The sequence below is a fragment of the Grampus griseus genome (assembly GCF_964374135.1).
Source record: "Grampus griseus genome assembly, chromosome: 3".
Taxonomy (NCBI): domain Eukaryota; kingdom Metazoa; phylum Chordata; class Mammalia; order Artiodactyla; family Delphinidae; genus Grampus; species Grampus griseus.
Window position 1 is genome coordinate 132,150,654 of NC_139019.1, and position 25,439 is coordinate 132,176,092.

Sequence of the window (25,439 nt, forward strand, 5' to 3'; positions counted from 1 at the left end):
ATCCAGGATAGGGACAAGAGGCTGAGACAGACTGTTGCAGGAGCAGCCCAGAGGAAAAATAAACTGCTGTTTTATAACTCTCCAGGGTTCCTCTCTTTTAACATGTTACACTATTCTTTTTTAGAGATTAACCAAATTTTTAAGTGAAATAAATCTAAGGATTTCATAATTTCATATTTATAAAGTTTGATATCCTTTATTATCTATCATTCTTAAAGCAATGACAAATCTACTTTTCAGGGATGAAAACCCACTATTACTGAGGATATCTTCAAAGTTTACTGCAACTCCGAAAACAGGGATGTTCCACACAATAGAGGCAAACACTGCTTTTATTAAGGTGATTACTCTTAATGTAGGCGTACTCATTTACCTAGGCTTGCCATAAAGTGAAATGACATAAACTGCCTGTGACGTCTAACAATTGAGAAAGTTGGAGAGTCAAGCTGCTTGCAAGACTTCTAGTGCTCTCTCTTTTGAGGTGCTCTAAAAGTGAATTAACTAATATATATGCTATTTACTGAAACGGAAAAAAAAAAGAAGAAAAACAAACATCCTTCACGGTCTTTCATTCATTTCGTCAATTAGGACACACAAAGCAGCATCTTTCTCTATAATCTGATCTCTCCTGTGACCTGAATTTTCTCTTTGTTGTTCATCCTGTCCAGCACAATTGTTGCTATCATCAGCATCCATTGGTTCAGTTTTTACTCTCAGCCCTGCTTCCGAATGGGGCAAATCATCAGGCAAAGAAGCCAAGCAATTCTGAATCATCTCAATGACTCGTTCCAGATGCTTCTGAAATCTCTCAGCTGTCTCAAGGCGTTGACGTTTCTGCACCTCCATCATGACTCTCAAGGTCTCTCTTGCTTGGTGGGGTCGGTATTCATTTATGAGATGATGCACATGTACAAAAAGCAGCTTAAGATCTTCTAGCTTCTCTTCCCGTTTTATACTCCCAGGGCTCCTTATCAAGATATCTAAGAGGTCTAAGAAATTAATAAGGATAGACATATTGAGTTTTCTCAGTTCTTTCTTGTGATCAAACTGCATAGGATGAAGCCGTTCGATACCCTGACTTTCTAAAGGGCGGATGATAAGGTCATCACACTGGAACTGGTTGCCGAACATCATATAACTGTCCTTTATTGGAGGTGGAGGCTTGGGAGCGAGGCCTTCCTGAATATTTTCATCTGTATACTCCTTGATGTACTGCATCGGAGGGGGTGGGAGGGCGCTTACTTGCTGTGGCTCACCCATTGTGGAAGATCAAGAACCTACAGAAATGGACCATCAGACAAAAAATAAGAAAAAAAAAAAAATCACACACACACACAGAAATAGACCAAAGATTGAGAGTGGAGCTACAAAACAAACCTGTCACATTCAGCGACTAATGACAGAACATTTTACTTTTTCTCCCCTGGCAGTTTGGCACCCAGGACAAAATGATCTCCCTGGTCTCTAAAACTAACATTTACAACAGGGAAAGGCTGCATCCTTTTCTAATTAGCAATATATACTCAATCATCGTATTTTTCCTGCTCTACTTAATACTTTCATTGGCACAAAAAATATACTGTAGTATACACTTGACCCCTGAGCAACACAGGTTTGAACTTGCACGGGTCCACTTACACGTGGATTTTTTTCAATAGTAAATACTAGAGTACTACAAGATCCATGGTTGGTTGAACCCTCAGATGCAGAACCGCAAATATGAAGGAACTGCAGATACGAAAGGTCAACTCTTAGTTATACTCAGATTTTCAACTGCACAGAGGGTGGGCGCCCCTAACCTCCCAGTTGTTCAAGGATCAACTGTATTTTCATCTATAAATTAAATCATCTGGATTCCACACCCCTCACCAGTTATGCCTCACTTCTCTACCCTCCCTACAGCCAAACTACACATGCTGCCTTCCCATCTCACGTTACAATCACTCATTTTATATTATAGATTGATCTCCAACAGCAAACACTTATAACTAAGGAACACTCTGACAAAATTAAAATTACTATATTCCAGACAAACTCACATCATCCATTCCCTTTTTTCCTACAATATACTCTACAATTTTTTATAGACTCATTAACTTTTCTACATCTACTACAGAAATTTCAAATTCAACTATACCTTCAATAGCCACAATAACCTCTATCTACTCCATTTGAAGCTTAGGTATATCATAAAATGAGAATATCCCGAGTGCTCACTTAGATGGATCTTACCAGATTTTCAAGATATAACGTAACACCATCCAACATGAGAGATAGCAAGTAATACCCTGGAGGCAGTTTTATACTTGGAATTTGTGAGGTAATAAGGGCAGCTGTGGGACAGCCCTGAGTTTCCACCAACCCACAGCAGTGAACTGGCTGCTGCTGAGAATCAGTCTGTCAGGGCCCACGGACATGATGAGTTACTCTATCAACCCACACTTCACTGCTTCACTAGCCTTCTGCATATTCATTTTTGTCACTATCCGATCTGGCGTCAACCTCCTACCTCCACAGAAACTGCTCATCACGGCCATCAACAACCACCACGTGACCAAATCCAATGGACATTTTTCTAAGCTGATCTTAATCTCTCAGCAGCATTTTCTTCCTTTTCAACACACTCCCCTTCTCTCTCAGCTTCTGTGATGCTACATTTACGTCTTCCTCCTACCACACTGGCCGCTGCCTCTCAGTCTCCTTTACTGCCCCTCCTTCTTCTAGGCAAATTTTAATGCTGGCATGCCTCAGAGACTCACAAACTCAAAACCCAAAGGGAAAAGGCAAGCAACATAAAAAGCGAAGGAGAACTGAGCATCTCCAAGACAGACCTCAAAGCCTCCAGCCACTAGCATTCATGTGCGAATGAAGATTCATTGTTCCGTTGTCTTGACTTTTCAAGGGCAAAAAAAATCCAGATTTTTATGTGAAATTTCTCAATTTTTAAAAATACTGGCAATTAATTGCAGAAATTGTCAAATACTGTGAGGTCAAAAAATATTTATCTCCAACAATCTTTGTGGTCTGCTGGCCACTAGTTTTAGGCCTCTGTTTTATGTTCTCCCTGGGATGATCTCAGTCAATTCCATAGCTTTTAATACCATTTCTATCCGTGGTTCTCAACCAGGTGTCATTTTGCCAACCAGAAGATATATGCAAGGTCTGGAGACACCTTTAGTTGCCACAACCAGGGAGGGGGTGCTACTGGCTTCTAATGAGTAAAGGCTGGGGATGCTATAAACATACAATGCACAGCAACAAAGAATTATCCAGCCCCAAATGTCAACAGATTGTGCCAAAGTGGAGAAACCCTGGTCTATATTTATGACTCTTGACTTTTTTTTTTAATTTAAGTATACTTGATTTACAATATTGTGTTAGTTTCAGGTGTACAGAAAAGTGATTCAGTTATTTTTTTCAGATTATATTCCATTATAGGTTATTACAAGATATTGAATATAATTCCCTGTGCTATACAGTAAATCCTTGTTGCTTACCTATTTTATGTATAGTAGTTTGTCCGTTAATCCCATACTCCTAATTTGCCCCTCTCTCTCTCCCTCTCCCCTTTGGCAACCGTAAGTTTGTTTTCTGTCTGTGAGTCTGTTTTGTACATAGATTCGTTTGTATTATTTTTAGATTCCACATATAAGTGATATAGTATTTGTCTTTCTTTTCTTGACTCTTGACTTTTTATCTCCAGTCCAGACTGCGTCTGGGCTGCTCCTGGATGTCTCACAGGGCATTCAAACTTAAAAAAAAAAAGAAAAAAAGAAAGTTCTTTTGAGTCCATCTACCATAAATACACATACCCTAAACCTGTTCCTCTCATAGCTTCTACTCTTTCCTGTTTCAGTAAAATGTCCCCATTATCCACCTAGTATTTCAAGCCAGAAACCTAACGGTTATCTTAATTCTCCTTTTTTACCAATCTCCTCTCCTCACCATCACTGCCAAATTTATCAAGTCCCAAAACTTCGATATCTCACTATCTCAAGTTCATCAGTTCTGATCAAGACACCATTCCCTCTTACCTGGAATACAATGGCTTCCCAGGGATCTTTTTGATTTCACTACAGTTCTTCTATCTAATAGCCAGCCTAATTCTCATACCACATTCCTTCTCCCTTATATCCTAGCATATTGTCTTCTAGTATTTGTTGGTAGCTCCATTCATTTCAAGAAGGCTTCAAATCAATGGGAATCTGGAAGTAGGTATAAACATCTTTAATGTTTATTTACTCTTTCAAATATTTACTGTTTGTCTAATATATGGCAATGATGATTATAATGGCAGATAACACCTGAGTACATAGTATGTGCCAGACACTGTGCTAAATACTTTTCTCATGGTTGCGAGAAATCTGAGGAAAGAAAGGTGCTCTTTCCATTTCAGAGATGAGATCACCATCACCGTGGCTCACAAAAGTTGATCCACTTGCGTAAAGTCACAGAGTAAAGGAAGGAGCCAGAGCCTAAAGATCTCAAACACTACATCATACTATCTTTCAAGGATAAACATGGCCTCCATCCTTGCGTTGCTTACAATCTATAAAGGAAAACAGACAAATAGCTAACTACATGTTTTAAGGTTACTACAAAAGACCAACAGATCTGACTACCAAAGATAAATCTAAAAATTCCATATAGGAAAATATACCATAAGCAAAATTAAAAGACAATCCCATTTTTCTGGGAGAAGAATGCCTGCAAGCTAACAAGGGTAAATATTAGAAATTTAATTTTGATTTTTTAAAAACATATTTTCTGATTCCATCCCCACAAGAAAAGCACTATGACTTCAGCAGTTGCCTGTCTTACTCACAACTCTACCTCCAGCACCTTAAACAATGCCTAGAAGGTGCTAAATCCTCAATAAAGATCCACGGAAAGAGTTTTTTTTTAAACCTATATATTTTTTAAAAAATAATAGAAAAATAGGCAAAAGATGATGAGAAAAATGCAAATGCTGAATAAAGGCAGGAAAATATTCAGACAAACACACTGTTAAAAGCAAATTTTACAAAGGATTCTTTTCATCTAACAGACTATCAAGATTTCACATACTCCATCATCTGACAAATGTTAGAACACCTTCTATGTGGCAGGCCCTGGATTCCAGCACAGGTCACACTCTCCTTCCTCTCAGTTTCTTCAGAGTGGCCATCCCAATTTTAGAAGCAGGCTCTTAGCTCCTCTGGCCCTGCAGGGAAGCCTACTGCGGTGGAGAGCATCCATTTCCCGCAGCTCTCACAGAAGCCACCATGACAGCCGCCACATAACACTCTCAGGTGGCAGGCCAGTACCGCCAAGAGAATATGGGGAATCCTCAGACACAACTGACAGGAAAGGAAACGAATATATTTATTTGGAATTTGACCTGACCGTATCAAAACTTTTAATGCTGATATTCTTTGACCCAACAATTCTTTTTTTTAAATTTTTATTTTATACTGGAGTATAGTTGATCAACAATGTTGTGTGACCCAACAATTCTATTTCTAGAAATTTATCCTACAAAAATATTGGTACAAGTACTCAAAAGTGTGTTTAAGGATGTGTAACGCAGCATTGTTTGAAAAGAGCAGGAAAAGCTGGAAACAGCCCATAATTTCATCAATATGAGGGCTGGATAAAGTGTCTATATATACACACAACACAGCCATTAAGAAAAAAGGGGTGAAAGTGCATGGGATGGAGGGTTATAAATACTGTGTACCATTTCATTTATTTACAACACACGAGTTGCAAATAGTTATAATCAACTTTTTAAAACTTCCAAAAACATCAATTCAGACTTACAGAAAAGCTGTATGAATAGTATAAAGAATATTCCATATTCTTCACTCAGACTCTCCAAATGTTAACATTTTCCCTCATTTGCCTTATTGGTCTCTCATCTCTGCACCCGCAAATACTTCAGTGGGTATCCCCCAAATAAGAATGTTCTCTTATAACCACATAATTACCAAAATCAGAGAATTAGCAATGATCTGGTACTTCAAAATAAATTTCAGACAGCCCAGGTTTCACCCCACTCAAGCCTTTTTAGATTGGAAGCCCAGTTATGTGCTTCCCAGCACCATGTGTAATCCTCTGCTTTAGCTGCCAATCCCCAAAGGGCAAGTAAGTGACAGGTACCATTGTTTCACATCCTCTCTTAATCTTCAAACCAATTCTATGCGTTAAGTAGTATTTTCAATTTCATTTTAGAGATGAGGCTCCCAAGTCTGTCTCACCAAGGGGAAGTGTCTGCAGCCAGATCAAAAGGCTAGTAAATGGCACAGCAGGAATTCTTAACCTTGGTTCTTGTACACAGTACAAGTTCCCTTAAATCAGTAAACTATGAAGCATCTAACAGTACAAAAGGAAACTGACGTATTACAGAAATCCTGCTTATCTCCCTATCACTTCTCTAGACTAAACTTGTCAAAGGCGATGGAGGTTTTTAGTAAAACAAGCGCCAGGCATCATAGCTGGTTATCAGACTCAAGATCCACCTTCTAGTGTTTGTTCCGTTCTGCGGTATTTCACCAAAAAAAGAAAGGTATTCTAGGGTCCCATCCCCAGACTTTTGACTCGTTTTGTCTACTGTGAATGGGGCCGCTGGTATGTTGTTTTTAAAACCTCGCCAGATGATCTAATGATTAGGCTTGGCATCTACCTCCTTCCCCGCCTCCCATTAATTCTTCTGATTTCAGGACTGCTCCCTGAGGAGGAAGAGCAAGGCTGGTTATCCCGTAAGGCTGGAGAGGCCAAAGGACTCGCCGAGGCCACCCACCTTAGCAAACCAGCCGCGAGAGACTAGAACTGAGGTCTGCCAACCTCTGGCCGGGCTCGGCCTCCCCACTCGAAGGAAGCCCAGAGCCCGCCGCAAGGAAGGTACCTACCGCCGGGCGGTTCACCCCGGGGCTCAGCGAGCGGCGGGGAGGCCGCGCTCCCCGAGCGACGCGGGAAAGGAAAGCGGGCGAGCGTACGCTGCACCAGTCCTCCCCCATTCCCAGCCCGCCCGGAGGAAGTCGCGGGGTCCGGAAGAAGAAATGCACACTGAACGGAGCACCAAACCGTCGCCGCCCACTCACCTCAGCCCCGGGTTTACACCGGTAGCTGCCTTCTCCACCGCCGCCGAGACCCAACTTCCAACCTCCTCTTCCAGGAAGAAGCCTCTGACGCTGTCCCTTGATTGGCTGAAATAGCTGTCCTTTAACCGAGGCTCTAGGCCCGCCTCTGACCGATGGCTTGCTATTGCGCCTGCGCACGGCAACCCCCCCCCCCACCAAACCCCACCCCCTCCCCGACCCCGAGCAGCCTGTCGCCTTCTGGCAATTTGGCTGCGGCTGCGGCTTTTGCAGCCGCGGAAGATTTCTGTACTTTGTATCAATAAAAGCAGCAGCTGGTAGCTCGTTCCTTTCTCTTTTTTTTTTTTCAACGCTTAAAATTGAGACATCCATACGTCTTACGTAAACGTTAGACAATACAGTAAGCAGATATTTTTAGAAATGATATCGACTGTAGCCCCACTGTCAAAAATAACATTAAAAAATATGAGGTTGGACTCTATACGCTGTTTAAGTATTTTGTAATCTGGAAATACTTGTGAACATGATTGAGAATCAATAATATATTCTTAATTTGCATTTTTTTTTACCATCTATTCACTTTTATTTTCATTTACGAATTCAGATTCTATTTCCAGGCAACAAATTACAAGTGTAAAAAAAAAAGTACACTTAATTCTTTTGGAGGTTATTTTCGTAAGAAATGTTACACATTTCTAAATTTATGGGAATCTTCCAAGAGCATGTTGCGCTTACAAAAATAAGGTTGTTATTCTGATAAACGTTCTCAACTTTAACTCTTTAAGATTATTTGATTTTTTTAAACTAATTACGGAGAGTTCCCAAACATACAAGAAAGTAGAGAGAATAGTGTATTCATCGCCCAACTTCAACAATTATCTACCGATAGACATTATTTCAGTTCATCAAGCATTTCTAAAACGTAAGGACTCGTTTTGTTTGTTCGTGGAACCAGAGAACCATTGTCTCATTTTAAAATAAATTAATAAGTATTTAATATCATCAAAATCAAGTCAGTATTTGTATACCAATTATCTGAGGATCCGATAACGTCCACCCCTTTGTAACTGGATGATGCATCATTTAATTATCCCTTAATCTATAGTTTCCTTCCTCCACCTCAATCCCCACCCCCCACCATCAGTTTATTTGTTAAAGAAATCTGTTCACTCTTGAGCATACCCCAATCAGGCTTTTCTCCCTTCACTGAGACCAATGTGACGTACACTGTGACCTCCAGTGGGCATTCTTAGTACTCATCTTATTCTACTCTCAGCAGCATTTGGCACATTTGATCTTTTGAATTGCCCCAGGGCTCAGTTATCAGTTCTTAGTGGGATGTCATCCAGGTGATAATACCCAGATGCTATCCAGGCCCTGGAAACACCCTCTCCTTTGCATTCAGACCCTCTTATCCCACATCTTTATTCAATTGCAAAGGCTCAAATCTAAAGGTTCACCTTTGCTCTTCTTTCTCTCGTACTCCATTCAAAACTACCATACCGGCCTTTTGTATTACTTCTATTTGGGAATAAGTAAAAGTCCTAAATATAATTAATTTTCACCATCTCCACTGCCTCAGTCCTAGTCCATGCCACCATAATCTCCCCTGGATTTATGAAATAGGCTAGTTTCCTTGCTTCCACTTTTGTCCTTCCTTAGCCTATTTACCACACTGTCTTAAAGTATAAGACAAATCTGAACAACCCAGTCAAAAAAGGGGTGGAAGACCTAAATAGACATTTCTCCAAAGAAGACATACAGATAGCCAAGAAGCACTTGAAAAGATGCTCAACATCACTAATTATTAGAGAAATGCAAATCAAAACTACAGTGCGGTATAACCTCACACTGGTCAGAATGGCCATCATCAAAAAAACCTACAAACAGTATATGCTGGAGAGGGTGTGGAGAAAAGGGAACCCTCTTACACTGTTGGTGGGAAGGCAAATTGATAAAGCCACTATGGAGAACACTATGGAGGTTCCTTAAAAAACTAAAAATAAAATCACCATATGACCCAGCAATCCCACTCCTGGGCATATACCCTGAGAAAATCATAATTCAAAAACACACATGCACCCCACTGTTCATTGCAGCACTATTTACAATAGCCAGGACATGGAAGCAACCTAAATGTCCACTGACAGATGAATGGATAAAGAAGATGTGGTACATATATAGAATGCAATATTACTCAGGGTAATTTGTAGAGATGTGGATGGACCTAGAGACTGTCATAGAGAGTGAAGTAAGTCAGAAAGAGAAGAACAAATATCGTATAATAACGCATATATGTGGAATCTAGAAAAATGGTACAGATGAACCTATTCGCAAAGCAGAGACACAGACGTAGAGAACAAAAGTATGGACACCATGGAGGGAAAGGTGGGGTGGGATGAATTGGGAGATTGGGATCGACATATACACACTACTATGTGTAAAATAGATAACTAATGAGAACCTACAGCACAGGGAACTCTACTCAATGCTCTGTGGTGACCTAAATGGGAAGGAAATCCAAAAAAAAGGTGATACATGTATACATATAGCTGATTCACTTCACTGTACAGCAGAAACTTACACAACACTGTAAAGCAACTATACCCCAATTAAAAAAAAATCTAACCACTCTATTCAAAGTTCTCCAAGGTTTTCCATCACATTTATAATAAAATCTAATGTCCTCACCATGGCCTATATAAGGCACTACAAAATCTAGTCCTTAGCTACTTCTCCAATAATAATATTTCCTACCATTTTTTTCCATGCTCAGTCTTCTCCAGCTACAGGATTTCTTTCCCTCGAAATTTTCAAGCCTACTGCTGCCTTAGACCCATTGCATTTGCCTGGAACTCTGTTTCCACAGATATTCACATGCCTCACCTCCTCACTTCATACAGGTCTCTGGTCAAATGTGACCTTGTCAGAGAGGTCTTCTGTGGTCACTCTATATAAAGTGGCATGCCCCAGTCATTCTCTTGGGGAATGTCCCCAATCCCCTTATTATGCATAATCCTTCCTTCATAGAACGTGTTATCATCTGATATCATATTATGTAGTTGATTTATTTTCATTGTCTTTCTTCCCCATTAAAATACAAGATTCATGAGAAGAGGGCCTTTGTTTCATTCACTGCTACATCCTCAGCACCTAGAACAGTACCTGAAATTGGCAAGTACTCCATGTACATCTATTGAATAAGTAACAAAATGAATACTGAATAATCATCATTTTCAAATGAATTCACAGTGTGACATTGATGGATAAACCAGGGTATATTTAGCCAAAACCATTGTGTGAAATTATCTTCTTCCCAACTTTGCTATTGTGAATACATTGGATGAGCATCCTGGTTCCTGGTGCACGTGTATATGTTTGTAATTTTCTCCTTGATATAAATTTCTAGAAATGGAATTTTGGGCCCAAATTTTCAGTGTTTTAGTTAGTGGCAGGATCAAGGCTAGAATTTGGGACCCTTGACTCTCAGTCTAGTGTTCTTTACAATAAACTACAAATGAATAATGGTATGAAATTCACATCATGGGAGGGACTAGTGAAAATATGGTGTATAATAAACATTTGTTTAGGTGGCTATACTTCCGGAATCTGAATAGGAAGTTTATTCCTTAAAGATGCCTTCCCTAGGGACTTCTCTGGGAGTCCAGTGGTTAAGACTCCACGCTTCCACTGCAGGGAGCACAGGTTCGATCCCTGGTTGAGGAACTAAGATCCTACATCCCATGTGCTGCGTGGCGTGGCCAAAAAAAAAAAAGATGTCTTCTCTAGTTTAACAAGGACTACATCCATTCAACAAATCTTTATTGCATCTGCTGTGCCAAAGACTGCCCTAGATGGTAAAAATGACAGACAAAAGCCTTGCCTTCTAATGGAGAGACACAGACAACAACATGCAAGCAAATAAGAATTTCAAATAGTGATAAGGGCTATCGGGAGAAAAATAATACAAAATAATGCGGTAGCTAGGTGGGTTGGCAGGTAGCTTCTTTCTAGAAGGTGATCAAGGTAGCCTCTTCTAGGAGCTGTCTTTGGAGCTAAGACATGAGTGATGAGAAGGAGTCGACTGTGCAAATATCTTGGAGACAGCTAGTGCAAAGAGTCTGGGGCTGCCGTGATCCTCCTGAGTTAGAGAGACAGGAAGGGAGCCTGTGTGCTCCACGACTAACGAGCAAAGGGAGAGTGGGAGGAGATGAGGGGGCAGTAACAGGCAGGAGTACATGATAACTAGCATCTTGCCTGTTTTAGGAGCTTGGCACATTATAGAGAACATCATTTTTATCACTTGATCCTAAGTGGCAAGCAGAAATAGTCACACTTTTTCTCCACCTTGTCGATTTTTTTAAGGTTACGTTTATTGAGGTATAGGTTACATACAGTAAAATTAACTTCAAGTGAACAGTTCAATGAGTTTTGATTAATATATACTGTCATCTAACCACCACCACCAGAATTAAGATATAGAATATTTGCCTCACCCCAAGCAATTCCTTTTGTGCCCCCTTAGTATTCAATCCCCGCCCTCACCCCTACCCCTTGGTAACTACTGATCTGATTTCTGTTTACATAGTTTTGCCTTTTCCAGAATGTCATATAAATGGAATCGTGCAGTACGTAGACTTTTGTGTCTGGCTTCTTTCACTTAGCATAAAAGTTTTGAGGTCCATCAGCATTGTTGTGTGTATTAATAGTTTGTTCCTTTTTACACTGAAGGAGGATTCCATTGTATGGATGCACCATAATTCATTTATTTATTCACCAGTTGATGGACATTTCAGCTGTTTCCAGTCCTATAAACATTCAGATACATATCCTTTATGGACATAAGATTTTCATTTTTTTTTTCGAGTTACTGCAAAGGGATTGCAAGTCCTTATAATAGGTATATGTTTCAGTACATAAGAAAGTGTCAAGCAGTTTTCTAAAGAGGCTATATCATTTTTCATTTCTACCAGCAAACTGTAAGAGTTGCAGTTGCTCTGTACCCTCCTCTGCAATTTTCCTTTTTGCGATTATAATGGCTATGTAGTGGTTTCAATTTGCATTTCTCTAGTGTTGAGTATCTTTTTTGTACTTATTTGCCATACATATCTTTTCTTGGTGAACTCTCTGTTCAAAGTTTTTGCCCATTTTTTAATTGGCTTGTTTGTTTTTTTTACTGTTGAGTTGTAAGAGCACACACACACACACACACACACACACACACACACACATACACACACAGGACAAAAGTCCCTTATCAGATATGTGTTTTGTTATTTATATTTATTTTCTTGCAAGCTGTGGCTAATCTTTTCATTTTCTTATCAGTGTCTTTCAAAGAGCAGAGCTTTGTAGTTTTGATGAAGTCCTAGTTATAAATTGTTTTTTTTATGGGTCATGCTTTTTGTGTCCTGTCCAAGGTCACAAAGATTTTTTCCCTTGTGTTTTCTTCTAGAAGATATTTTTTTAGCATGCAAAAGTCCAAATGTTCCAGCACATTTACCCTATTGATTTTTTTGGTCTTACTATGTTTGTCATTGGTAGACAGCTTCATAAATAATAATCTCTGAACTCTTATTAGTAAATTACATTGTGTCTCTGCTTGTTAAAAAGCCCAGACAGAAAAACAATGGAAGCTAGCTAATTAAATTGTTCATCTCCAGCCTCTGCTTTTTCCTGTCAAAAGACTTATCAGCTCATCTATATTGTTTGAACAATGCACTTTGAGTGAGAATCATCTCTAATGCACTGTTCTCTGCAGTCTGCTGTGTAGTTTTAATTCCTAATCACTGTTTTCACTGTTGCTGTTGTCTCATGGGTACTAATGACCTTATCACTAATAATAATCTCAACAACCCAGACCTGTGTGCAGCAGGTGGGCCAGGAGGATGTCCGTAGTTTGCTTTGCCTGCTACACCTTCCTGTAGCAGCAGGCGGCAGCAGTAACCCTGGCATTGGGGAACTAACCCCAGTTTACACTTAGTTTTATAACAGAAAGATGCGTTCCCCGCATATGAGTCCCACTGAGAAACAATGTCAGTTATCTCTTGCAGGCTGAAGAACTTTAAAAGGATGTAGAATCCTGCCAAAAAAAGGCAGGTAAGCCCTTTTAATTTATTTGTTGTACCTCCCAATGAAATAAAATGTATTTTTAAGGCAGGACAAAAAAAATTAAACATAAAATTTTCTCTCTGTGTTTGTTTGGGGCTTCTCCCTCCCTAATGTGCAGTATGCATCTGCATTACACACTGACCAGATCTCCTCAAAGATGCGGGTGCCTGCTCAGCCATAAACATCAAATTTTTTCTTTCTTCTGACGCTAGCAATGTAACTTCTTAAAAGAATAGTGTTCTTGGGCTTCCCTGGTGGCGCAGTGGTTGGGAGTCCTTCTGCCGATGCAGGGGACACGGGTTTGTGCCCCGGTCCGGGAAGATCCCACATGCCGCGGAGCGGCTGGGCCCGTGAGCCATGGCCGCTTAGCCTGCGCGTCCGGAGCCTGTGCTCCGCAACGGGAGAGGCCACAACAGTGAGAGGCCCGTGTACCAAAAAAAAAAAAAAAGAAGAAGAATAGTGTTCTTTCCCAGCTCTGTAGGGGGTCATGGTGACTTGCTGTTCACTTTGTATGTGTTTACCTGGATCATGTATCCCTGATGAATTTTATGTAAAATATCTGTATGTCATTTTGATGTATGATCCTTTGTCTCAAAAATGTATGTGACTGCCTTCGACCTCTAACAGGTGGAACGGTTCTCAGAACTTTCTGAGAAGCTGCTTCCCCGGGTTACAATCCTCAGTTTGGCTCAAATTAAATTCCCTTTTTTTCTTCTTAACTTCATAGTTAATTGAATTTTCGTCGACACTATTACTGTCATTAAAGTCTACATTTACATTATATAGCTGTGCCACTATCATATGTGTTTTTGAATCATCACAACATCTTTCCATTTTATCGACTGCTTGATTTATTTTCTAAACACTCCCCAAAAGATCTGGGTTGTATCCAACCCTTTTAAAGTCCATCTCAAACGTGACCTTCTTCAAAAAGTTTCTCCAAGTTCACCCAAATAAAAATTACCTCCATACCCACTCGTAGCCTCTTTTCTACACTTCCAGCCCTTCTCTGCCTTAAGTTGTAATTACACACCTGCTTTCTTTCTGTGGCTATAGCTAGCTTCCTAACTTATCTGTGCATCAGCTCTGACAATTCCTAGCATTGCCTCACACATAGCCAGTGCTGAATATATTTTTGCTGAAAGATGGGTATTGATGGGGAGTTCTGTGGTGGCCTAGTGGTTGGAATTCCAGGCTTTCACTGCCGTGGCCCAGGTTCAACTCCTTGGTCAGGGAACTGAGATCCCCGCAAGCCGCGCAGTGTGGCAAAAAAAAAAACAAAAACAAAAAACAAAAAAAAACATGTGGAAAGATGGGTATTGAACACAATCAAAAGAAATGAGAAAATTTTCAAGTTTCCTGAATGGCAGTTGTGTACAGATGTGAGCTGCTTGCTTTCAGAATCACTTCAGGGCTGGGACCAAGGTAAGGTATGTGAGGCACTTGCCTCAGATGCAAAATTAAGGAGGGGGAGAAAACCTCAGTAAGCAAGATAAATAAACACAATATTTAAAAAACAACAGTTAAGGCAAAAAGTCCATGATGGACAAAATATTACAATTTTAAATAAAGACAGGGTTAGCAGTTCACATACCACCATTTAAAAAGGAGAGGTCCTTCCATGGAACTCTGTCATTCAAAGATTGGAATTATTTTCCTGAAGGCATGGGTGGCAACACACACTTAGACAGGTTTTTAGAGCTTAATGATGCATTCATTTTCTAATAAATGCGATGACTCATCATTTTTATTGCTCATCTACTAAATGCCAACTACCGTCCTAGGGGTTGCAGATACACTGGTCCAACCCATTGCAAGCCCACATGCTGCTTCTCTGCAGTTATCTGAGAAAGTCTTTACCCACTTGGTTCCACCTGCTTGGGGTCCAGAATGAGCTTCTCTTAGAACATGGGGCCTCCAAAGGACAGAAACAGATTTCATGTGTTCAAGTTCCTATGGGCTTGTTTACCCCATGCAGACGCCAGTCTTTGTGACTTGCACAGAATTTAGCTATCTTCCTTCTGAATCTGCTTTCCTTTGCCTCCTTATTATCGTCCTCCAACTGACACCTGAGTCAGAGGGGTGACCCCAGCACATTACACTAACATGGTATCACAGATTGTATTCTCCAATAAGCAGATTTTGAGATAGAGTTTTGTGAGGAGGGTGTTTATTAAGAAGTACTCCTAGGATCACCTCTGGAAGGGAAGGGACAGAAGCAGGAGTGCACAGAGGGAGAAGCTGAGCTCTTGAACTGGAGTGACCCTTCAGAGAGGGTCTGTATTGGGCTACGATGACCTGACCTTCACACTCCACATCAATCATTTCTTGCCGTGCCCCTCGGGTGAGGAACCCAGGCAATTTCCAAACTCACTGCCAGCTGAAGGCTTTCTGTGGGAAGCACCCCCAGCAGCTGGGGCCATAAGTCCTTCGTTGAAGAAATGTCCACCCCATGTGGATATTTCAAATGGAACAGTGTCTTTCAAAACATACCCTCCAATCTCCTCATTATATAGATCCCGTGGCCAAAGATAGGAAGTAACATAAAGTCACATATTAACAACCCCCTAGCCAAATACTTCTTTTCACAGAAACCACAGTACCCTCCACAAAGGGCACATTTGATCAGACCACTCCCCTATTTAAAACATGTCATGGCTTTGCATCACTCCAAGGTCAGAAATCAAAATCCTTTAAATGGAAGCCTTGCATGGCCTGGACCCTGCTGTGTTCCCCAGCATCACATCACGCTTGCTCTGCCAGCCGTGACACTGCCTTCAATATTTTGAGGCAACTTGCTTCTTCCCACCATAGCACATCTTTCTTGTGTCTGAAAGACTCCAGTCGATCACAACAATCCTGTGAATGCCCTTATTTTGCTGCAGGGAAAAAACCCCTTTCTAGTATGTATGTGTGTTGCCAGACTTGAAGTTTGGGACACTGGTTAGTTTGTAATCAACCATCCATTGCCTAATTGCACTTGCAGCTGCAGAATCGCTACCATGGTGATGAATATTGCTGTCAAAAATATTGGCCTTTATCTGATAGGGTGTACTGACTTGATACCCAAATTGATGTCTCCCTCCAGAGGAAGATGCCTGTTGCTTTGAAATACGTAGGCATCTGTGCATGCGTCTCTTGATGAACTGTCAAGATAGAAAAGGAAATCCAGAGAAAGTGCCAGGCAGGGTACGTTGCGGTGGGCAAGTCCCCACCTCCACTTTACTTCAGTGGAGGTGTAAATTGTGTAAACTGTGGGTCTGCTCAGCTAACGCCCTGCATAGTGGACTAACTAGGTTCACGTTAAAGAAGTCCTTTGGGGTGAGGGAGTGAGAATGCATAATACAGGATAAGAAAGACAAAAGGTAAAGCCAAGGGTACAGAATCGTAAGATTAAGCTGTTTTAACTAGGCTGATTCAGCCTCTGGCATAGTGAAAATTTGGGGCTCTGAGTCAAAGGCTTTGGAAAGAGCTCCCCTTTATCTCTCTCCTCTACCCCATAACTCCTCACATTTCCAGAAGGCTTCCCCCAAATCCCTCTCAGGTCTTAGAGAACATGGCTCTTTCTCTCCTCTTACCAAGACCCACTGCTTCAAGAGTTAACTCCAAGGACACATTGATCCCCACCATCTATTGGTCTTTGTGTATCGGAAATCACAAGATGGGATTTTCCAGCCACCCACCAGATCAACTGAGAAGGGCTTCCTCTCATCCTCCCAAGCTACCACTCCTCCCAGAATCCGTATCTTATTTCTCACCTCCTCCACCTCTACCACTTACATTTGCTCTGCAGAGAAAGTCCCTAAGTTTTACTGGAAACCCAACTTCCGTCCTAGTAGACCCTGTTGTCACAGAAGAGAATGAGCAAAGAATTGCAAGGCTAGCAGATGACTCCCTGGCTCATACAAACACACATGGCTCTCAGAGGCATTCTTCTCAAATCCAAGTGTTGTTAACTGTTATCAACACTTCCTCTAATCCAACTGTTATCATCTGTTGTTAACAATTTAATGATTTTCATGGACTCATGAAATTTATTTACAACTCTTTTTAAATTGGAAAGACTTTTTTAAAATGGACATTTAAAAATGCATAATCTCATTATGAAATGAGATTTCATAATCTCATTTATGATTTTTTAATTTTTAGAATCGCTTTCCACATGCATACATAATTTACATAGTTCATTAGCACAGAGCATTTTGGATTATTCTATTATTTCTTAACGATATATCTAAACCTTTCTTGTGTTCCTGGATAGTGAGTATTTATGTCACTTAGTTTCTTTATCTTATATTTATTGAAAGATATCTTTCAGACTTTGTCATCCATCTCTTGTGCGTATATTGAAAGGAAAACAAAAGTGAAACAAATTGGTTAAGATATTTCTAAGGCAGAGACTGCCACTTGGCTGACAGAAATATAAAAATCATCCTGATGTCAGAGATGTTAAAATAAAATGGAAACAATAATACATTCCCATGGACATACCCCTTTGCATAATAGAAAAATTCCCACTCTGTTGAAGCTTTTCCTCCCAGACCATCCCTCCCTTCTTTTTACCCTACAGAAATCCACTATTGTGAATTTTGTGTTTATCATGTCCTAGTTTTTTTCTACACTTTTAGCAAATGTGTGTCCCTACTCACATTGTTTGATCTTGTTTTTGAACTTTTCTACAAATGGAACTATATTGCATGTATTTTTCTGACTTGCTTTTCTTATTCGACATTACGGGAGACTCCCCCATGCTACCCTGTACAGCTGTTATTCATCTTTCCTGCTGTATCATATGCACTGTAGGCATATGCCACAATTGCTCATTTCTCCTATTTGGTGAACATGTGGACTGTTTCCAGGGTTTTGCTGTTACAGTTTTACTACAAACATCCTCCTAGTTGTCTCCTGGCAAGCGTTTGTGAGAATTTATCCAGAGTACATACCCAGGAGGAAGAAGAATTTTAAGATTAAAATCAGGTGGGCAAAACTTTTCTGCCAAGTGACAGAAAATAAATATTTTAGACTTTGCAGGCCATGTGGTTTCTGATACAGCTACTCAAATCTGTCATTTTCATGTGAAAGCAGCCTTAGACAATATTTAAATAAATGACTGTAGCTATGCCCAATAAAACTTTATTCATAAAACCAGGCAGTTGGCAAGATTTGACCCTCAGGCTGTCAGTCCTGATCAAGATGATAAACTTCACTATTCTGATTGCCTACAAATGCTGAGGCACCCCTTCTTTTCTTCCCTGATTATCCCTAGAGGAGACATGAGTGCTGTCGTCACTTAGTCTATGGACTGGACTGAATGACCATGTTCAGGGACCTTCAGGGAGAAAAGGAAGGGCTTGGGGACGTGCTGGTGGTGATGCTTCCCAGCCCGTAGTCTGTGACTTGCAGCCATAGTCTTGGGGAAAACAAAGGCAGAAAGAGGTGGAGGCAAGGCAGAGCTCTAATGCTGGCTCTGCTGGGCGTGGGTGGGAGGTGGGGGTCCTGCTCGACTGGAGGCTAGGGTCTCAGGCCGAAGCACAATTCACATCACAGAAGTCACTGTGAAGTCACTACCAGGCGAGGGGACACAGAAAACAGAAGATAGCATTTCTTTTGGAGTTGTATGGTTTCCTTTATTAAAGAAAGCAGGAATTGCCTCTCTAGGGATCCTTCCCTGAAGCTGGGTCTCCATGGAAAGCTTCCTGCCCTGGCTTCTATTTAAATGGATTGGGTTTCAATAACGATGGTCTCCATCGGCTCTGATGTCATGGTTCCACTGATCTCCAGATCCCGGCCAGCTGGGGCTTTCTCCACCTTGGCCTCTATGTTGCGCTCCTCTACCGTCTTAGCCACGAAGTCTACCTCTCTGTCATGTGTGACCGTTGTTTTTGAACCAGGAATGACTCTCAAGCTCCTGAAAAACGAGTAGATCTTACTGAATTTCTTACTTGGAGTCCCTGAACTGGTGGCGGACCGGCTCTTGGCAGAGGAGCTGTGGCGGCCACTCCTTTGAGAGCTGTGTCTTCTGCCCCTGGTGCCACTGTGCCCTTTTTCTTTTTTGTCAACTTCTGAGTTTCCATGGCTGGATGAGGACCAGGGGGAGGATGATTTCTGGGTCTTGTCCCCTCCTGTCCTGCGGTGACTTTCACCTGTCCTGCGGTGATGGAAACTTTTCCTAGATGAAGACTTGTCCTTTTCCCTTCTTTTCTTTTTTTCCTTCCAGGCTTCATCCCTGGGGCGGGGGGAGATCTTCTGGCTTCCATCCCGTTTAGACATGTAGTCTTCGCTCTGCAAGGTGGAGACCAGGGGGGCTGCGACCTGCCCTTCAGCTCTTCCAGCAGCAGGCTTGTTGTTCGTGGCTGCACCTGCAAACACCACGCTCATGCTGCTCTCTGGACTATCTGCCCCCGTCGAGGATGTGCTGGCAGCACCTGCAATGGCCTTGCCGGATCTGCTTTCTCCTGGATCCCTGATGGTGGCTCTCGCCAGGGCCTTGCTCACCTGGCTGGTGCCTGTGCTCTTGGCTGCTGCCAAGCTCACAGCACCTCCTGCAGGGCCTGCTCCCACCCCCGAGGCTGCCACTCCTCCGCCAGGGCTTGATGCTGTCTCTGCTGCGACCTGGCCCGTGGTCTTCTCTGCAGCTGATCCTTCGGCACTTTTCACGGCTGCAGTTGAGCCATGGGGGGCATGATAGATTCCCTCTCCCCCAACATAATCACGACACATGGCTCCAGACACGTCACGAAGCTTGTGAAGCCCAGCCTCATCCTGATCCCTTTCTCTGTGGAGCTCTGTGGCCTGAGCCAAGAGGAGGAGAAACAGATAAGATAGAGATGACAGAAAGTGAGATCAGAACTGTCCGCTCCTCTCTCATCCTGGAGCTGAGCAACTCAAGGGCTTATACGCAGAATAACCTTTGAAATCACCAAATCTAAGCTCCCATTGGATGCAAGATCCCATCTACTGCACCCCTGTCAAACGGCCACTCCATTTTGCTTGAACAATCCCAGGGCCAGGGAAAGCACTGATACAATTCTCCACGATATACACTTTAATTTTATACCCTTGTGCTTCTCTCTCTGCAGGACAGATTCCTAGAAGCGGGGTTCCTGGGTCAAGGGATGCACACCTTCTACATTTTGGTGACTACACGGGTTGGGCTGATTTTAATCAGCATGTCAGAGTCACGGGGAGACAGAATGAAGGAAGGACTTCCTAACTGTGAATGATGTTCCACAACTGATGAGACTACCTGGGCTAGGGTAAGTGTTCAAGAAGAGACCGGACAATCAGGATGCTGTAGAAGGGATTACAGCCCTGGGGATGAGAGCAGTGCAGCTGATATGATACCTAAGGTCTCTCTAAAATTCGGCCTTGTGGGACAGAGTGGAGAAGCACTTGGAACCTCTCCAGTGTGGTGAATCCCATAGTGGTGGCTCATTTGTCCCTGACCCTTCTCAACAATGGAAGGTATTTCCCAGGTGAGTCTCAGAGAGCACCAAAGGCCATGAAGGACCAGCTTTGCCCTGCTCTCCCAAAGCACCCTGCCCTGTGTTCTTGAGTCTCTGTAGGTACTTACCACTAGGATTTTGGGATCCTCTATAGTCGCTGAATCTCCAGTTTGGAGCGTTGGGGTACTGCTGCAACTCTCTACCGGTGGTCTCAGGAGATAGACAAGCTTTACCCAATAGAAAAAGAGGTCTTCTCGAGCATCGGAAGAGGGGCACAGCTGCAGATAAAAAGTACGGCCGGTGGCAAGCTTCAGGCGCAGCCGCTGCTTCTCACAGTCATGGACGGAGATCTTGACAAACTTCAAGGGAAGCAGCCTGGTAAGCTCTAGGGTCTTCACGGGCTCGCGACCTCTTCTCTTGGTGATCTGGGCGTATCGGACATGCTCTTCACAGGCTTTTGTTGGCCGGGCCAGCAGCATGACGTCAGGTAGTGGGAGGAGGGGGCTGGTAGATGCGATGCCCACAGTCACCATTTGGACGTGGTTGTGTAGGTCAATCACCTCTCCTTTCTTGCTGATCTGTATAAAGTCGCTCTCAAACATGGGAGCATACTTGAAAATGTCATACTCTCCTCCCTTGTACAGTTGTCGTTGCAGGTCCCCCATGGAGGTACAGAACACGCCTACTGAACGGTAGCTGTTGGCCGTGTAATGAGGTAACAAATGCTCACTGCTCATGGTTCTATTCATTTGAGACAGCGGCCACCAGCCACAAATTGAGTCTCGGAGAGACAGGGAACGAAGGCAACTGGCCACCTCCCTGCAGGGCTCTGCCTAAGTCTCTTGACCCGACCTCATTTACCCTGCACAGTCCTTTGTGACCCATCACCATCACACACCCCTTTGTTGAGCCTCCAAGCTCCCACCCACTCGGGGCAGGCTCACCAGCCTCCCTGCTAAACCAACCACCACATCCATAGGGAACAGGCTGACCCTGCCAGGGTATAGGTGTGTGTAGGCTGGATAGTCTTTCTAATCAAAATGTTGAGAAAACCATCCTGCTTTTGTAAATATCTGGGTGGTTTCCAGTCTTGTTGTTACAAATCTCCCTGCAGGGATCATCTTCGTGCTTCTGCTGAATGATGCCCTGGGGATAAAATCCTGGAAGTGGACTGTGTACTTGCTAAGGGCAGGCATCCTATTGGGATTGCTGTTCTCTGTGCCCCCAGCGTATATAGCACAGTGCTGGCAGGAACTTAGAAAGAGTGCTACCTGTCAGAGTCCCATTGGTACTGTTGTTTCCAGGGTATGGAGAATTTTCTCACCCATTTTCTCATTTCAAGGAGGCTAACATATATATATATATGTATATGTATATATATATATATATATATACATATACATATATATATATTTACAGTTTTAGAAACTGTTTTTATTGTGAAATATAACACACATTCATGAAAGTGCACAAACCATAAATATATAGATTAATGAGTAACAAGAAAGTGAACACCCCTGTAGCTGCTACCCAGAGCAAGAAATAGAACCCTGCCAGCCCCTCTTCTGCATGCTCCCTCCCCACAAAGCTAACCCAACCTTGGCTTCTATTTTTTCTCTTTTCCTTCTTCTTTTTTATTTAAGTATAGTTGATTTACAATGTTGTGTTAATTTCTTCTGTTAATTTCTGATTCCGTTTTATGTATATATATATATATATTCTTTGTCATATTCTTTTCCATTATGGTTTATCAGAGGATATTGAATATAGTTCCCTGTGTTATATGGTAGGACTTTGTGGTTTATCCATCCTATATATAATAATCTGCATCTGCTAACCCCAAACTCCCAATCCATCCCTCCCCTACCACCCCCTTGGCAACCACAAGTCTGTTCTCTATGTCTGTGAGTCTCTTTGTTTCGTAGATAAGTTCATTTGTGTCATATTTTAGATTCCACAAATGTGATATCATACGGTATTTATCTTTCTCTTTCTGATGTACTTCACTTAGTGTGATAATCTCTAGGTCCATCCATGTTGCTGCAAATGGCATTATTCCATTCCTTTTATGGCTGAGTAGTACTCCATTTTATATACGTACCACATCTTCTATCTATATCCCTTCATCTGTTGAGGGACATTTAGGTTGTTTCCATGTCTTAGCTATTGTGAATAGTGCTGCTATGACATAGGGGTGCATGTGTCTTTTTGAACTATAGTTTTGTTCAGATGTATGCCCAGGAGAGGAGTGGGATTGCTGGATCATATGGTAATTCTATTTTGAGTTTTTTGAGGAACCTCCACACTGTTTCCCACAGTGGCTGTACCGATTTAATTTCCAACAGTGTAGGAGGGTTCCCTTTTCTCCATACCCTCTCCAGCGTTTGTTATTTGTAAACTTTTTAATGATGGCCATTCTGACTGGTGTGAGGTGATACCTCACTGTAATTCTGATTTGCGTTTCTCTAATAATTAGCGATGTTGAGCATCTTTTCACTTGCCTATTGCCCATCTGTATGTCTTCTTTGGAGTAATGTCTATTTAGTTCTTATGCCCATCTTTTGATTGGGTTGTTTTCTATTGTTGAGCTGTATGAGCCATTTGTATATTTTGGAAATTAAGCTCTTCTCAGTTGTATCATTTGCAAATATGTTCTCCTATTCCACAGGTTGTCTTTTTGTTTTGTTTATGGTTTTCTTTGCCATGCAAAAGCTTACAAGTTTGATCAGGTCCCATTTGTTTATTTTTGCTTTTATTTCTATTGCCTTGGGAGACTGACCTAAGAAAACATTGGTATGATTTAAGTCAGAGAATGTTTTGTCTATGTTCTCTTCTAGGAGTTTTATGGTGTCATGTCTTATATTTAAGTCTTTAAGCCATTTTGAGTTCATTTTTGTATATGGTGAGAGGGTGTGTTCTAACTTCACTCATTTACATGCAGCTGTCCAACTTTCCCAACACCACTTGCTGAAGAGACTGTCTTTTTCCCATTGTATATTCTTGTAAAGGAAGCTAGTTTTTAAAACCATAATTTTATGGTGAGGAACTGAGGCAGGGGCAGAACGTAGCACTGGATGGATTCTATCCCCAGTCTTGCACTTCAGGTCAGGCTTTTTCTCTGTCTCAAGCTGCATGGCTCACCATCGTACTCTCATTCTGCACCAAATATAGAATCACTCATGGTTAGCAAGATACGTGGGGACCCCAGGAAATCACTAAAGTCTTGAATCACCATAGGATTTCCCATATTGGTCTGCCTGCTTCTTCACTCTTGATGTCTACCTGATAAACCATTGATGTTCTGTTTCTTTGAAAAGCTCTTCAGAGAAATTACGGCAAAGATGCCTTTCTGGAGTTTTTGTACTTTGCACAAGGTGATGAATCCAAATTCGCCCTCCCCCAGTTAGAAGACTACTTTTGAGGTAAAAATACATCTCCCAAACTCAATGATTACTATGTGAAGGTATTGAAATAAACTTCACCCCCCAAATGTTCTTTTTTATATCCCTAGTGCCTACTGCAGTACCTGGCAAATTGCAGCTTTTCAGTAAATATGAACTTGCTTATACCCACTGAGATTCATTCTTCCATTTGTTTAGTCAACAAAATTTATTGAGCAGGCACTATTTTCAGGACCAGCTAGAAAATGGAAAATGCAGAGATAAAGGTCCCTACTTCTGAAGAGCTAAAATTTTTTTTCTGAAGATGTTAAATGATTTCTCCAAAAAAAGAACAAAGTGGCTTATATTCTATTGTAAGGAGATAATCACTAAAAGTTAGCACTATTGGGTTTTTAAACAAGAAGTTTTTATATACTCAATCATCTCTTCTTCTCGTAAGTCCATTTCTGATGAATGATTAATGAGAGAAATCATAATTATATTATAAATAACTTACTATAAATCAGGCATAGTGCTAAACACTTTACATTCTTTTAAAAATGTAATTCCCAAACAATGCTATAAAACGTAGGTACAACTACTATTCCCATTTTATAGGGGAGAAAATCAAGGCTCAGGGAAGTTAGGCAAATTTATCAATGTCAAAAGGTACCAAAAGCATATATAAGTCCCCAAATATGGCAATGGTTAAACTATACTACACTGGGTCACACAAGTAGAACACAAATATACAAGTACTATGCAGCATAAATTCATCAATTCTTTTAATTAATATTATTAGGTACCTACTTTGTGCCAGGCCCTGTTCTAGGTGCTAGGAATGCAGCAGTGGACAAAAGAAACAAATATCCTCACTTTCATGGAGCTTATATGTAGATGAGTAAAATATATGGTATGTCCGATGCTGTGGAGAAAGATAAAGTAGGCAAATGGGATGGGAGTGTGTGCATGAGAGAAGGAGCTGGAGGTGGTGGTCAAGGAAGGCTCAGTGAGAAGCCACTTTTAAGCAAAGACCTCAAGGAGGTCAGGGAGGAAGCCATGCAGATGTCTGGCGAGTAGCCTCTTGTCAGAGGGAATAGCAAGGGGTGGGAGTCCTGAGGTGGGAGTGTGCCTGATATGTTAGAGGAACACCAAGGGGCCACAGTGACAAGAGTGGAGTGAGGGAGAGAGATTGGAGTTGAGGCCAAGAAGCAACTGTGGTGATGGTAGGGAAGCAGATCATGTGTGAAGGACCTTGTAGGACATTGTGAGGTGTTTAGCTCTGCTCTAAATGGGAGATGATCTGACCTACATATATGGAGAATCATTCTGGCCACCATGTTGCAAAGAGATCATAGAGGTGTAATAGGGATGGAAACGGAGACTGCGTAGCTCCTGCAAGAGATGAAGATGTGTGTGGAAGC

General features: G+C 41.7%; 2 protein-coding genes across 3 annotated transcripts; both read right to left on the reverse strand.

Moving 5' to 3' along the window:
* Positions 1-243: 243 nt before the first annotated feature.
* On the reverse strand, positions 244-7,171 carry MED7 (mediator complex subunit 7). Of its 2 annotated transcripts, none has more exons than XM_082651595.1 (2): positions 7,083-7,171; positions 244-1,277 (listed from the first exon to the last, which is right to left on the reverse strand). In XM_082651595.1, exon 2 carries the CDS (start codon positions 1,258-1,260, stop codon positions 559-561), a length of 702 nt encoding a protein of 233 aa, XP_082507721.1. In that variant the 5' UTR covers positions 1,261-1,277; positions 7,083-7,171; the 3' UTR covers positions 244-558. The 2 variants fall into 2 exon arrangements, with proteins under 2 accessions (XP_082507721.1, XP_082507722.1); XM_082651596.1 differs by lacking the exon at positions 7,083-7,171 and adding an exon at positions 6,891-7,024.
* Positions 7,172-18,902: 11,731 nt separating this feature from the next.
* Positions 18,903-21,384, reverse strand: GARIN3 (golgi associated RAB2 interactor family member 3; the record flags this gene model as incomplete). The annotated part of the gene is made up of 2 exons (XM_082652373.1): positions 18,903-19,982; positions 20,764-21,384. 2 exons carry the CDS (start codon positions 21,382-21,384, stop codon positions 18,903-18,905), a joined length of 1,701 nt encoding a protein of 566 aa, XP_082508499.1.
* Positions 21,385-25,439: the final 4,055 nt, after the last annotated feature.